At 37.9% G+C, this 14803-nt stretch overlaps 1 protein-coding gene across 1 annotated transcript in view; it reads right to left on the reverse strand.

The window, feature by feature from the left end:
• Window positions 1-14803, reverse strand: part of CWF19L2 (CWF19 like cell cycle control factor 2) — a 178033-nt gene that overhangs the window by 40346 nt on the left and 122884 nt on the right. Inside the window, 1 exon segment of the mRNA XM_030560734.1 lies at window positions 98-310. Coding sequence (XP_030416594.1) covers window positions 98-310 — 213 coding nt within the window.

Raw genomic sequence — 14803 nt, forward strand, 5'->3', positions numbered from 1 at the left:
CAAAGAAGCAATTTTATTTTTAATCTCAGGAAATTCTAACACTAAATTGCCTTCCTTTATTTTTTTCCATGCTCATGTCAAATTGCTACTTTCTTACCTTGATGCCAATTGCAATAATAAGATGTTTTGGAAGTTCAGGGCTATCAAAGCAATATGGGCACTTCTCCATACGTGCAACAAGCTGATGATGTTCATATATCGCTTTTCTTCTGTGCCTTTCGTCTTCTTCTCCACTCCGCTCCCCTTTAGATGCTTTGGAAACAAACATGTCATCCAGTGTGTAGTACTCTCGATCAGTTTTTTCTGCAAACTAAAAAGAGACAAAGAAAATATATATATGTGTACAAATGAATAGAAAAGAACTACATTTATGTAGGACATTCTAGCATTCTTTATTTAACCAGAGAGGTATGGTATCTAGTCTCTAAGGTGCCACAAGGACTCCTCGTTCTTTTTGCTGACACAGACTAACATGGTTACCACTCTGAAACCAGCAATAGCAGTTTCTCCTTTCGCATGGCTTCTTCCAGACACATAATTATGAGATGCTTGGGTCAACTGGCAGCAATCATGTGATACCCATGACAAGATAAAGTAGCAAAAATACAGCTGAATGCTATAAACAAGCAGAATATAATATCACATTCCATTTTGAGATAAACTTCCGTCTGGAGCGGAAAATATCTAGTCTGATATCTTGAATTTACATAGCTTAAATTTAAATTAATATACAAAGTTCATCCAGTACTTTTTGATAATTTTGACCTCTGGAAGCTTTTATTTAATATCCGTTGTGATTCCCAAATGTACCTAAAATGGGACATGTGTCCAAAACTGTAAACATAAACAGTTTTCTCTATAATTTTTTTTCATGGTAATTTTTGTTTAAATATCTTTTTCACAGAACAAATACCACTGAGTTTTACTTGGCATTAATCACCTGTACGTTCTCTCTAATAACTACACACAGAAAACATGTTTTTGTTATTTACATGCATTTTCTTTATGCTGAATGAGAGAATGCATTCAAACAGATTTTATTAGTACTCTCTTTTCCTTCTACTACCAACAGTGCTCATAAAATCATCTGTCCTGAAATACACGACTCTATTGCTAGCATTCATATTTTGCACATACGCACCTATGCTAATTCTCCTTACCAATTAACAGTATTTAGCTCACTTATGTAAAAATGTTATTTTCAGTCTCCATTTTTATTCTTCCTTGCAAGCAACTACTGCAAACATGGATTCGCTAGCCTAATTTAACCTAAATAAAAATATATTCTCTCTATACACAGACATTTTATATACACATTATCTCATTCTAGGTGGAAAAAACTGAAAGCTTTTAAGTCATTAGGCCATAAACTGTAAAATTGTAATTGACTCCCCAGTACATAAAACGAAAGCTGTCAAAGTGTTGGATTCCCTGCAGAGTGATGTCTGAAAGTTTGTGGTATCTAGGTTTCAGCGTGGTTTCCATAGAAACCATACAGATGCGCCTCTAAATTTTTCAAATAAATTACAGCAAAAATCCCTATAATTTGTGTGCACCACATTTAGTACTGATCAGAGTGTGCACTGCACCATCTATACAACTAATTCTATTTATCTTTACAATATATCTACAATATTATATAAAAATATCATTTGCATCATCTTTAGAACTACAATTTTTCTGCAAATAATCTCCCCTTCTTTTTTCTTTCTTTTTTTTTTTGTGCAATGGAGAAACTCCTTGTGGGATTTCTTTTAAATTCTTAAAATCAAGAACTTCTCTATTAATGTATTACTTCTATATGTTTAAAAAATGCTATAATGCTGTGTTAGTCTTTTGTTATTCATTCTGTCATGCCTGCACAGTGGTGGTATACATTCCTTTCTGACTTCCCATGTACTGCCCTCTGTACCATACAACGATCCTGATTTACAATGTATAATTAGCAAAGATTTGTTATGAATGCATTATAAATACTTTCCCACAAAACGTTCCATTACACATTTTTTAAAATGTGATGCGTTGCTCTCTTAGATTGCAAGGATTTTATTTTCAATAATACATGTTTTTCAAAAAAAAAAAGTGTTCAAAAGAAGGGACTTTACAATACTGAAGATTTATCTGTTATTTCAGAATTTGCCATGGCACACTAAGTCAATTAATTTCTAAAAGAAAAGATGAAAAATAGAAGAGAGAGGGGCCAGGTTAAAAAAAGCACAATAAAACAAAAAATAAGTATTTTTGGCCACCATCAATAAAAACAGGTGATTTATTGATCTAGTTACAGAAATTTAATAGAAAGAGGAGCTTTCTTGTTAGGTCTCTGAGATCCTAAGAACCTCTTTATGCCAATCAGCAAAGGGCACACTCAATGCAGTTTGGTCAGAATATTTAGTCAGTGATGTAAGGTATTGTATCTAAATTGGTCACGAATATCATTGATGACGTATGGATGGATGGGTTGCATATAAAAAGTTATGTATGTATACTGGAAATATGTACTTAAAACATGTTGTGGAGGCAGCTGATAAACAAGCCTGCCTAGGGTTGCCAGACATCCAGTTTTTGACCGGAACACTCAGTCGAAAAGAGACCCTGGCAGCTCCGGTCAGCACAGCAGACTGGGCTGCTAAAAATCCAGGTGGCCACAGTGCCAGTAGGGCAGACAGGCAGGCTCTGTACCCATCTCCTGGGAAGCGGTGACATGTCCCTCCAGTTCCTAGGCAGAGGGGCAGTCAGGGGGCTCTGTGTGCTGCCCCCCCCCCAGCTCTAGTCAAGTGCCAGGAACTGTGGGCCAATGGGAGCTGCAGGAGTGGCGCCTTGTGAGCGGTGCCCCCTGGCCGCCCCTCTGCCAGGAGCTGGCGGGACATGTCTCTGTTTCCTGGGAAGCCGTTTGAGGTCAGCGTCACCCAGAGCCTGCACCCCGGAATCCCCTCCTGCACCCCAACCCCCTGCCCCAGCCTGGAGCCCCCTCCCACACTCTGAACCCCACAGCACCCCAACCCAGCACCCTCTCCTTTCATCTCAGGACCCACCCCAGAGCTTGCACCCCCAGCAGGAGCCCTCACCCCTTCCCGCAGCCCGATGAAAATGAGTGAGTGAGCAAGGGTGGAGGAGAACAAGTGACAGAGGGAAAGGGGTGGAGTGAGCAGGGGTGAGATCTCAGATGGGGCGGGGCCTCAGGGAAGGGATGGGGAAGAGGGTGGGGCAAGGGTATTCAGTTTTCTGCAATTAAATAGTTGGCAACCCTAAGTTTGCCCTAGACAAAGGAATATGGATTTACCTGCATGAATCAAGTTAGCAGACAGGTAACAAAACAGCATGGCTTGATTACAAGCAGAACAATGAAAGCTAATCAAGAAAGCAAACTGAGCAGAAGATGAAGAATGGGCTTGGTGCCTGCATCCTCAAGAACAAGCAACAGTGGAAAAGGAACTTTGTCTGGTTTTACTTTTCAAAAAATACATTTCAAAGGTTTTGGGAATATAAAAAGGAAGAAAAGACACTCCTTATGCATCATAACTTAGGAGACAAAGGAATCAGCACCCACTGATTCTGAGAACGGTGGATCCTCCTTCATAAGGGGTTGGTAACTTGATGTAAGTCACAAAGTTGCTTATGCAAAGATTGTATCTTACTGAAGTTAAAGCTTTAGTGACTAGAAATTGTTATTTTTGTTTTGTTTGTGATCGTAACTTTCTTGTGTTGCTTAATATCACTTAAATCTATGTTCTTTATTAATAAACATTCTTGTTTTATTATAAATTCAACTAAGTGCTTTATATGGAGGTATAGTGTGCATCTTCAGCTAAACTAACAGGTTGGTATGTCTCTTTAGAGGCAGACTTGGTCATTTCTGTGAGTGTGCAATGATAGGGATTGGAATCTGCAGACACCCCACTCTGGCAATCTCGGGTTCACTGAATGTTACCTGCAAGACAGGTGTTAGACTGGCATAGTCTTGAGGAATTTGCTGCCAAGGCAAGGAGGCTGGAGCATCAGGGAGCTGACACAGTTTAAGTTCCAGCTTTACTGAAGCAAAAGGGGTACCACAGTGGCTTTCAGACCTGGGCATCCTGAAGAGTGTCACAGTCTCTGACTCTGTATTTAATAAGTGATGCTGTACTGCTACAGTATGTTAATCAGCAAACTTTTATGCTAAACTTCGGTGCTTCTAGATACAATTCATTGCAACTTTCCCCTTGAATAAATGTAATGATTTCCTGCATCTAAATGGCAAGACAAAGAACATAGAAAGTGCACTCTACAGCACAGTTTGGTTCTGAGACTGCTGTATCTTCAGAAGCGAAGCAGACTTATCCATCATCAGTTCTGCATATAAATGACATAGAATTCAAGAACAGCTAAGAGACTTAATACAGCAAATGCCCATCTGTAATAAATAGTGATACATATATTAGACTACCAGTGCGGCAGGACAGATGTTAATGGGAGGTTTTTTGTTCAATGGGCATAATAAATCAGCTTCCAGTCTGTATTAATTACATCTCTCTTTCTTGTCATATTGAAAAGTGACCTTGCAAGAATTTAGAAAAATAAACAAGTTTAAAGATATAACCAAATAACCAGGTAAGAGATTCATCCCTTGAATGACTGAAAACACATCTGCCACTAAACATCTAAATGTGCCCGCGTTCTGGCCGGCAGTCAAGCATCCGCTGAAATGCCGCCGAATTTCAGTGGCATTTCGGCAGTGACGCCTCTCAATGATGCCGCTTGCTGCCGAAATTCGGTGGCATTTCAGCAGTGACGCCTCTCGATGATGCCGCTCGCTGCCAACAAGCGACTTCATTGAGAGGCGTCACCGCTGAAATGCTGTCGAATTTCAGCAGCATTTCAGCAGTTGCTTGACCGCTGCCACAGTCCTTCATCTGGCGCCCGCCAGATGAAAAGGTTGGGGACCACTGCTCTATAGGAAATAAAATATAAACAGCTTCCCAATATAAGCATCTTATGGGGAAAAACAATACAGGCTCATTTGGTTGTTAATTTACCAAATGTCCCTTTTGCTTGGAGCACTGTGGCACCTAGATGTAAAGTTACATTTTGTACAATTTCTTGGCAAACCATCTTAAATGTGTTGTACAAATGATGCTAGTTCAGACAGATCAATTCCCTTGTTCAGGCCACATTTGAGAAGCCTCTTTTTAAAAACAGAGGGTCTTTTACTTAAAAGAGAAAAGCTCTTCAGCCTAAAGGACATTTCTTCTCAGAACATTAAGCCAACCGTATCAAACATTTTGAACATGGATTCTTAAATATCTGTGTGACTAGCAACTAAGGCTAAATAATAAAGATTCAGCAAACTGAAACCTGTGAGTGATAGTCCCCCTTGTACTGGCTCTTCTGCAATGGAGTTCTGTCAGCACGAACCACTGATTTATTTACATGAGTTGACTCTACAGTGCATGACTGCTTAATTCATTTTCTCTTTCCTCTGAAGACTAAATGTTCTTGGGAATGATCTAGCCTGACTTGTTCAGATCTGGCAACTTGTTAATTACAGTAATTGTAATTCTTGACTCAACTAGCAGCCACAGTAATGAAATACAATGTTTTGAATACAGCAAAATTTGCAAAGTATCTCCTGAGCTTTCTGGGTCTCTGTTCAGGTAATCTGATGAAAAACACTTAGACCTTATTTTTCAGAGCAGATAAGTAGCTTTTCCCTGCAAAATGGGACCATTAATATTACTTATTCTCCCTCAGGCTTCTTGAATAATTCTTATACATCTATTTCAGACAGTCCTAAAGCTTCTGAGCACATTTATTTCCAAATGATTGGAGACAGATTTTTAGGATGTTTGGTCTCCCTAATACCACTTTATTTTCCAGAAACACATATGACTTTTTCCATATACTTTCTTGCACAACAAAATAAATTGTTTAAAAATGCTCTTGCTCCATTTTACTACATTACTATAGACCTACACTTATTAAACAAGAGAACATTCCTGGGGCCTGAAAACAATTATTTAAGAAAAATGTTTTTGGTGTCAAAACCAAGTTTCTGTGTTCCCATCATTACAGGGTATGGGGGGAAACAGAACTCACTCCACGGGAATAAAGGTTTATTTGGTGCCTATTGTCACATACACCTTAGGCTTCCCTGGCATTTTTCAGACAATTAAAAGGCCTATTTTTCCCTATAAAATGTTGAATTCTAGTTTGTTGAAAATTAGAAATCTAACCTGTCTGCCTAAAAAAAATGAGCAAATAAGCCACTAGTTTCTAAATTATCTGGCAATCAATCCAACAGCATGCTCAATGTGGGAGCTCCACTGTTCTCTTTAATTACTCCTTAAAACTGACAGAAAATAGGAAATAGTAAAAAGTGATCAAGGGGCCAGCACAAAAGAACATAAAAGGTGAAAAAAAATGGTTGGAACTTGGAAGATAGGTTCTCTGTGTGTGATTAAGCCAAGTTACAACAAAAGGAGAACAGGACAAAAGGAGTATCACCTCCAATCGAATTTAAGAAAGGACCATACAAAAGGCTAAGTTAAAAAAGTTGACACCTAGAACTGGTACAAGTTACATGGGTTTGTCATGACCCGCTAGTTGCCCTTATGTTGGTGGGGACTGATGAACATGCTGGTGTCTCAGCACAATACGGATTGCTGGCAGGGATGGTGAAGCACCAGTGTATCTAGTTGTGCGCTACGCATGATTTCCTCCCACATGGAAAATACTCATCTACTGGCTTAGGACAACTGTAAGGATCCCTTGATGCTGGCACAGCAGTGCAAAGGGGACTTAGCAGGGCTGAGAATCTGGCCTATTATGCATAGAATGAAACAGCAAGTTAACAGATGAGAGACCAACTTAATAGATGAGAAGTAAGTATTCTATTCAGGTGAAATACTACCCATCCCTCTTATAGTAGAAACATTTGGAAAATGATCCCCCCCTTTCAATTTCATAAGTTAAAAAGCTTTACAGTGAAAAAATGTATCCTACTTTTTTCTTCATATATACATTTCCTTCAACCATTGTACACTGAACTTATTCTTTGTCCATACATTTCTGTTGCTTCCACACAAGACTTCTTTAAGTTTGCTTAGGTTTCCTAATTTGTATTGTATTACACAACTGTCAAACTTAGTTAGTCTATTATTTAACGACAGCCATTTTAAAGTACTAAAAAGAACCCAGGAGTTCGTGAAAAACTTGGCCAAATAGAAAGAAAAAAAAAACCCCACACAGTCTTTAGTGTTAGCGAATAGTGAACACTGAGCGAATTAGCAAGACAACTGAAAATGTCTGTTTCCATATGGACAGCAGAATACCTTTTACAAGCACTGGAAGACCAGAGTCATGAAGCTAATGGGCATTTTTCCATAAACTCAAGGTAGACTGGCTTCTTGATTCAGCCCATGAACACTCACCTAAACACAAAGCATTCTCCATATTAAAAGAAATCTTAAAGTATTCTCTGTTTAAATGGAAAGGTGCAACAACAACTTACTTTGGGGATATGATTAAAATACTTTGGGTACGTCCAGACTACCCGCTGTATCAGTGGGTAGCGATCGATTTATTGGGGATCGATATATCGCATCTCATCTAGACGCGATATATCGATCCCCGAACGCGCTCTCCGTCGACTCCGGAACTCCACCGGAGCGAGAGGTGGTAGCGAAGTCGATGGGGGAGCCGTGGACATTGATCCCACGCCGTGAGGACGGGAGTTAAGTCGGAATAAGATACTTCGACTTCAGCTAAAGTTGCGTATCTTACATCGACACCCCCCTCTAGTGTAGACTAGGCCTTAGGTTCAACTACAGATTGTTAAATATACTATCTGAATTTCTGCAAACGGGAGTTTAAATGGCCAAAGCAGGAACAAAACCTAATTATCAAATTTGAGTTGAGGGCTAGATGACTCAGGAAACCAGTGCCAGGTATCTATAGATACGGCTCGAATTAATCTGGAGCCATTTAATATTGTCAGTTGTTCAAGTCTAGACCAGACTAAAAAAATCTTGTCATCTGACATCTGTTAAGTTGGTTTATGGTCTTAGTCCAGTTCCCATAGCCTAGCGACTGCAGACAAAAAAACACATCCAGAGCTGCATGCAGAAAGATCAGTCATAAAAACTAAACTACCCACTCCAAATTAGATGCAATCTTCTAGAATATGAGAGACATACGGGTTGGGGACGCATGAGAAATTATACACCTGTACTTATTCTATGGATACAACTGCTCAGTTTCCTGGCTGAAAATACAGGGTTTTTCACATGCACTAATTCATTAAAAATGTATTCAACATGAGCAAATTTAATGTAATTTCCCATAAACCAGTTAGCATTCTTGTATATATGTGCAGAATTGTTTATTATTAGTTTGGTAAGTATATTGCTCCATCAACCTGAAACTCTACTATTTCTGGATACCTAGACTCTCACTTACATCTTTTATTCCTTGTCCCATTCTCTTATTTTCTAACTATTCTCCAAATCCATCTGCTGACATGATTAGCCAAATTCTAACTTGAGTAATTACATTCTGCCTGCCCACATTTCCCCATACTCTCAGGGGATAGGATATTTTTTATTTTCTGTTCTTAACCATTGTATAATTTTGCTGTCTGCCATTAAACAGTTGCAGATTTCACCCAAAAAGTGACAGAATTTTCAGGGACAGATGGAGTCATTCTTGTATATAGTTTGTACAGAGTTGCAGTCTGTGTTGCACTCTGGAATGAACAACTTTGGCATAATCATAGAATCACAGAAATATAGGGCTAGAAGGGACCTCAAGAAGTCATCATGTCTAGTCCCTCCATCTTGAGGTAGGACCAAATATATCTAGACCATCCCTGACAAACTTTTGTCTAATTTGTTCTTAAAAATCTCCAATGATAAAGTTTCAACAACTTTCCTTGGAAGCCTAATCCAGAGTTTAACTAACTTTATATAGCTAGAAAGATTTTCCTAATATCTTACTTAAATCTCCCCTGTTGCAGATTAAGACCATTACTTCTTGTCCTACCTTCAGTGGATATGGAGACCAATTTATCACCGTCCTCTTTAACAGCCTTTAACATATTTGAAGACTCATCAGGTCTTCCTCCAGCCCTTAATCTTGTTTGTTAAAGACTAAACATGTCTAATTTTAAAAACTTTTTCTCATAGGTCAGGTTTTCTAAGCCTTTTATCATTTTGTTACTCTCCTCTGGATCCTCTCCACATCTTTCTTAAAGGGTTGGCGACCAAAACTGGATGCAATACTCCTGCTGATGCCTCACCAGTGTTCAGTAGAGCAGGACAGTTACCTCCCCTATTTTACATATGACTCTGAGTACACCCCAGAATGATATTATCCTTTTTTGCAACTGCATCACACTGTTGACTCATTGAGTTTGTGATCCATTATACCCCCAGATTATTTTCTGCAGTATTACTGCCTAGCTAGTTATTCCCCATCTTATAGTTGTGTATTTGATTTTTCCTTCCCAAGTGTTGTACTTTGCACTTGTCTTCATGAATTTCATCTTATTGTTTTCGAACCAATTCTCCAATTTGTCAAGAGCATTTTGAATTGCAATCCTGACCTCCAAAGTGCTTGTAAGCCCTCTGATGTTGGTGTATTCCACAAATTTTGTAACATACTCTCCATTCCATTATCCAGATTGTAAAATTGTTTGTGAGGTAAAAAGTTCCAGTTATGTGCCATGTACAAGGTAAGTTTACTTCCTGACAAGTCCAGGAAAACTGAAATTTGTGCATCTTTTAGAACACAAGCAAGTACTCCAGGTTCACTTTAGAGAGTGAAATCAAGATAATCAAAGGCTATTCCCTTGAGTTTGGGGCTACTGTTCTATTACTGCGTGGAAAAGAAGTGCTTGAGATGGCTGGATCTCATTTTATCTATTTATATATATTAAGCATATGGATTTCAGTAATAAGTATTTGAAGAAAGACTTAAGTTATCTTACTTTTTCTCCCTAGTGACTAGTGACTGCAGCAGGAAGTATTACTTCTGCTTGAGCTATTGAGATGTTGTTTCTTTCTGATGAGAAAATGAGGACCAATGGTATGTATGGTCTCTCTCGGAGAGACAATCTGAGATCTGTGCTACAAACACTTTGTGGAGCAACTTTGTTTCAAGCTCCTGTCATCACATACATTTAGATGGCCAGAACTGTATAAATCAGTCTAATACTATATTGATTCAGTTTTTCCACTGCTATAGAGACCACCTAGAATGTTACAAACTGCTGACAGTCTGTATATTCATACTGAGATGCTGTATTTATTGCATCCCTTATCCCTCTGACACTAGCATGCTCTTTGAGAGCAGCTTTTGGAAAGGGATTAGTATTAGTTTGTCAGTAGTACAATGAAAATAAGTCCCACTAGACAGGATTCTGCTCCAAGAGTAGACTATTAATGTCATACATCTGACATATACATAGAAGAATTCTCTTTTTGATTTGAAAATTACCTCTGTATATTTTGGTGCAAAGAGAGAAAATTCTAATTAAATATAATACAAATGTAATGAAATAAACCTGCATTTTTCTACCAAGCTCACTTCCAGATTTTTGTAAATGTTATTTTTATCTTTTGTCTCAATTAATGTTTTGCAGACACCTATTGAGCCTTAGTTTTTCCTGTTTGATCACTAACACAATTGAATTTCAAGTTTATTCCATATAATTTAATAAAAGTGCAGTGCTGCTATGAAAATCTGAAAGGTCTATAGAGTGTATGAAATGTTTCAGTTTGATTTTAAATTGCCATAGCAACACTTAACGTCTTTAATGTTAAATGTCAGTTTATATTTATGGAATATTGTACTCGTAATATATTTTGGGAAACTGCAACAAAACCACCACATTTTTATTTTAGAATATGAGTCTGAGTAACATCTCCAACACATTTAAATTTAGTTAGCATTTAACACCTATTGTTTATGTCAAATCACTTCAGAAAAGTCTTCTTTCAGTTCTCATTCAAACAACATTTGCCTAATCAAATCATTAATACTGCACTTACAAGGTTTAATTATGTTAATCTCCTTATTACTAGTCCAAGTCGCACTATGACCACTGACATCTAAGTTTGCAGGCTCAATGTATGCCACCAGACTCTGTTCATTGAAATAAATCCAGCTAAAATTGTAAAATAATAATTACATCAGATCGATAGTATTTGAAATTGTAATATAATTGAACAGCATCCAGCACAACAATGCCCCAATCCTGGTTAGGGCCTGTCAGTGTCACTGACATGCAAAAATTATTATTAACGGCTAGAAACCAACGTAGGACTATTTTTAGCATTCGACTGATTGAGTTTTTAATGCTTGATATCAGAATATTCTTAGGCAGAGAGGCATCCCTATCAAACTTTTAAGTTTGCTTAGATGTCTCGTATTTTTTAAAATGGAAAATTATACATTTTGTTATAATTAGCCATTAAGAGTTAAAAATTCAGTGGCATGGCAGAAGGCAGGGAAGTCAGCAATCATATAAAGTATTTTTTAATAAACCAAACAAACATACATCTTTTAACCTCAGAACTCTGCTTTTAAATGTGGAACTTTGAATTCTCTGCACATTCTAGTTGCCTCTGGGCATAATTATAGTACACAAAACAACCACAACAATGTTGTACAGGACTTCAATTACACTTTGATGTAATTTAGAATACTTCTGATGTTGACCTGGCAATTTAACATAGACTGCATCTCTGTGATTCTGGATGCTTCCAGGTTTTCTTTTTCATACTGTCTGTGTTTTATTAATGTTGATTTGTTTTTTATGTCTAGATCTGATCTGTTTTGCTCTGCTCTACATTTTGATTAAAAGTAACAAAACTAAAGAAACAAGACCTGCCAGATACATTAAATTATGTAAAACCAAAGATACGTGTTCAAAATAATATTGAGTCAGTTATTTATAGAACACCATTCACATATTTAACCCTTTATTAAAAAATACCCCCAAAATAGACATTTATAAAAGGCAACAGAGCAAGAGCTCCTTTGATCCTGCCTTTGATATATTTGTGAAGTGTGTTGTGCCAAAGAGGTTTCACCAGTTTAACTGACAGCAAATTAGGTTTATTATGTAACAGAGTTCACAGCAGCAACAGTATTAAGCTCTTAAATGATACTTTTCAGTCACAAATAATCAAGTATAGATTTTACAGACAGGGAAACTTGTGAGGCACAAAGGTGAGGTAACCTGTTCAAGGTTACACAGCAAGTCAAACTCTGGGTTTCCACCCATATTGTCTTTGGAACCAGAGTGTTACTAATATACAAGTGATTTTTAAGTTCCTGGGCAAATCCATAACTAAAAATCAAATATTAATAACACGATTATTTACCCTTTCTGCCGCCCCAAATAACTAAAGGATCTAGTGCCCTGTTATAAATTAATGAGAAGCAGATTTTTATTTTTAAAAGTTAAGCTATTTCTAATGAGTATCGTAAGAAGTCAAGAGGGCCTAACGTCATATAATAAATCTGTCACATTCTTCAGTTTGTTTAGTGTAATTTATCAAAAAGTGAAAGGTTTTGACTAAAAATAACAGAAGTGCCTTAAATATAATTTTCAACATCATAACCTAAAAAATCATTTTTATTAGGTTGTGCCCAAAAACTATGGATATCAAATTAGAGAGAGAGATTGATAATGAGGTGTGGTATAAAGAGTTTATCAGCATGCATTTGGGATAGCGAATTACTCACGAGAGCCAAAGCCGTAAGTGAATTAAGCTAGTTATTTGAAACTAGCAGTAATAAAAACTTTATACTTCACATATATACTTATATGCTACATATTTTGCAGAAAAGCTTATCAGCGAGCTTTTGTATATTTTATTGGTAGTATTTCTATACTCCATCTATATAATTTAGCCTCCACTAGCACCACATGTCCAACTCCTTTTCTGAAGAGGGAGAAGAAACCTATAATTAGAGTCATCAAAAGGTTATCTTGAGACACTGGCAAACCAGGTGCCACCTCATGCCAAAGCCCCAGAACAATTCATTTGTGTATTAGTATAGATCAAAGTGATTGTTAAATGTGTAAGAGTGTATTTGGTGTTTAAACTTAATGAAAACTAATGGGATGTTACATGCATTCTTTTCACTTACCCATATCCCGTTATAATATAGTAGCAAATGTTTACATTGTGCATACCTCTGCAACCTAAATAACCCTTCAAACCAGAAAGAACCCTTGTGGAATGCAGATGACGAACTTTATCAGAAAATGATAATTTCAAAGCAAGTGGTCATCTGTGTGATGATCGGAGGTCAGAGAGTCTAATGCATTTCTCACCCTCTGTCATCAAAGGAAGAGCCCGCTGCCAGCTTGTTTTTTGTGAGATTGCCGCTCACTGCATTTCTAGATTGTAACAGGGCAGAATAACTAAACAAGAAGACTGAGATCCCCAGAGTTATACTGGGTAGCCATGAGAGACTTTTGGGAAACACTCAGATTGCTACTATACCTGCTACTATTTGGAATTATAGACTCTGACTCACCTGTACATATATTTTACCTGTTTTAACCTCTCAATAACTGTCATAAACAGATAGGTAAGGATTAATAGAACAGGGAGTACTTCATGTCTTTTTTTGCCTGTAAAGGCTTAACAAGTTCAGTGAGCCTGACTGTCACCTGATCAGAGGACCAATCAGGGGGACAGGATACTTTCAAATCTTGAGGGAGGGAAGTTTTTGTGTGTGCTGTTAGTGTTTGGTTGTTTTCTCTCTGGGTTCTGAGAGCGACCAGACGTGCAACCAGGTTTCTCTCCAATCTCTCTGATACAGGCTCTTATGTACTCAGAATAGTAAGTACTAGGTAGATAAGGCGAGTTAGGCTTATGTATGTTTTCTTTATTTGCAATGTGTATTTGGCTGGAAGGAGTTCAAATGTGTATTTGGTGGAAGGATTTTAATTGTACTTGAATATTTAGGCTGGGAGAGTATTCCCAGTGTCTATAGCTGAAAGACCCTGTAACATATTACATCTTAAATTTACAAAATAATTTTTACTGTTTTTTCTTTTTTCAATTAAAAGCTTTCCTTGTTAAGAACCTGATTGTTTTTTATTTCTGGTGAATCCACCAGGGAATTGGTGGGGAGAAAGGAGGAAGCAGGAGAGAAAGGTTTAAATTTCTCTCTGTGTTAGGATTACCTTACTCTCTCAGGGAGAGTCTGGGAGGAGGAGAGGGAAGGAGGGGGGGAAGTGAATTTTCCTCTCTGTTTTTAGATTCAAGGAGTTTAAATCACAGTAATCTTCCAGGGTAACCCAGGGAGGGGAAGCCTGGGAGAGGCAACGGTGAGGGAAAGGGTTTACTTTCCTTGTGTTAAGATCCAGAGGGACTGGGTTTTGGGAGTCCCCGGGCAAGGTTTTGTGGGGACCAGAGTGTACCAGACACTGAAATTCCTGGTTGGTGGCAGCGCTACAAGTATTAAGCTGGTAATTGAGTTTAGAGTATCAGAGGGTAGCCGTGTTAGTCTGGATCTGTAAAAGCAGCAAAGAATCCTGTGGCACCTTATAGACTAACAGACGTTTTTGGAGCATGAGCTTTCGTGGGTGAATACCCACTTCCTCAGATGCATGTAATGGAAATATCCAGGGGCAGGTATATATATGTGTGCTAGCAAGCAAGCTAGAGATAACGAGGTCAGTTCAATCAGGGAGGATGAGGCCCTGTTCTAGCAGTTGAGGTGTGAAAACCAAGAGAGGAGAAACTGGTTCTGTAATTGGCAAGCCATTCACAGTCTTTGTTCAATCCTGAGCTGATGGTGT

This window comes from Gopherus evgoodei, chromosome 1 (assembly GCF_007399415.2).
Source record: "Gopherus evgoodei ecotype Sinaloan lineage chromosome 1, rGopEvg1_v1.p, whole genome shotgun sequence".
In the NCBI taxonomy this organism is placed as follows: domain Eukaryota; kingdom Metazoa; phylum Chordata; order Testudines; family Testudinidae; genus Gopherus; species Gopherus evgoodei.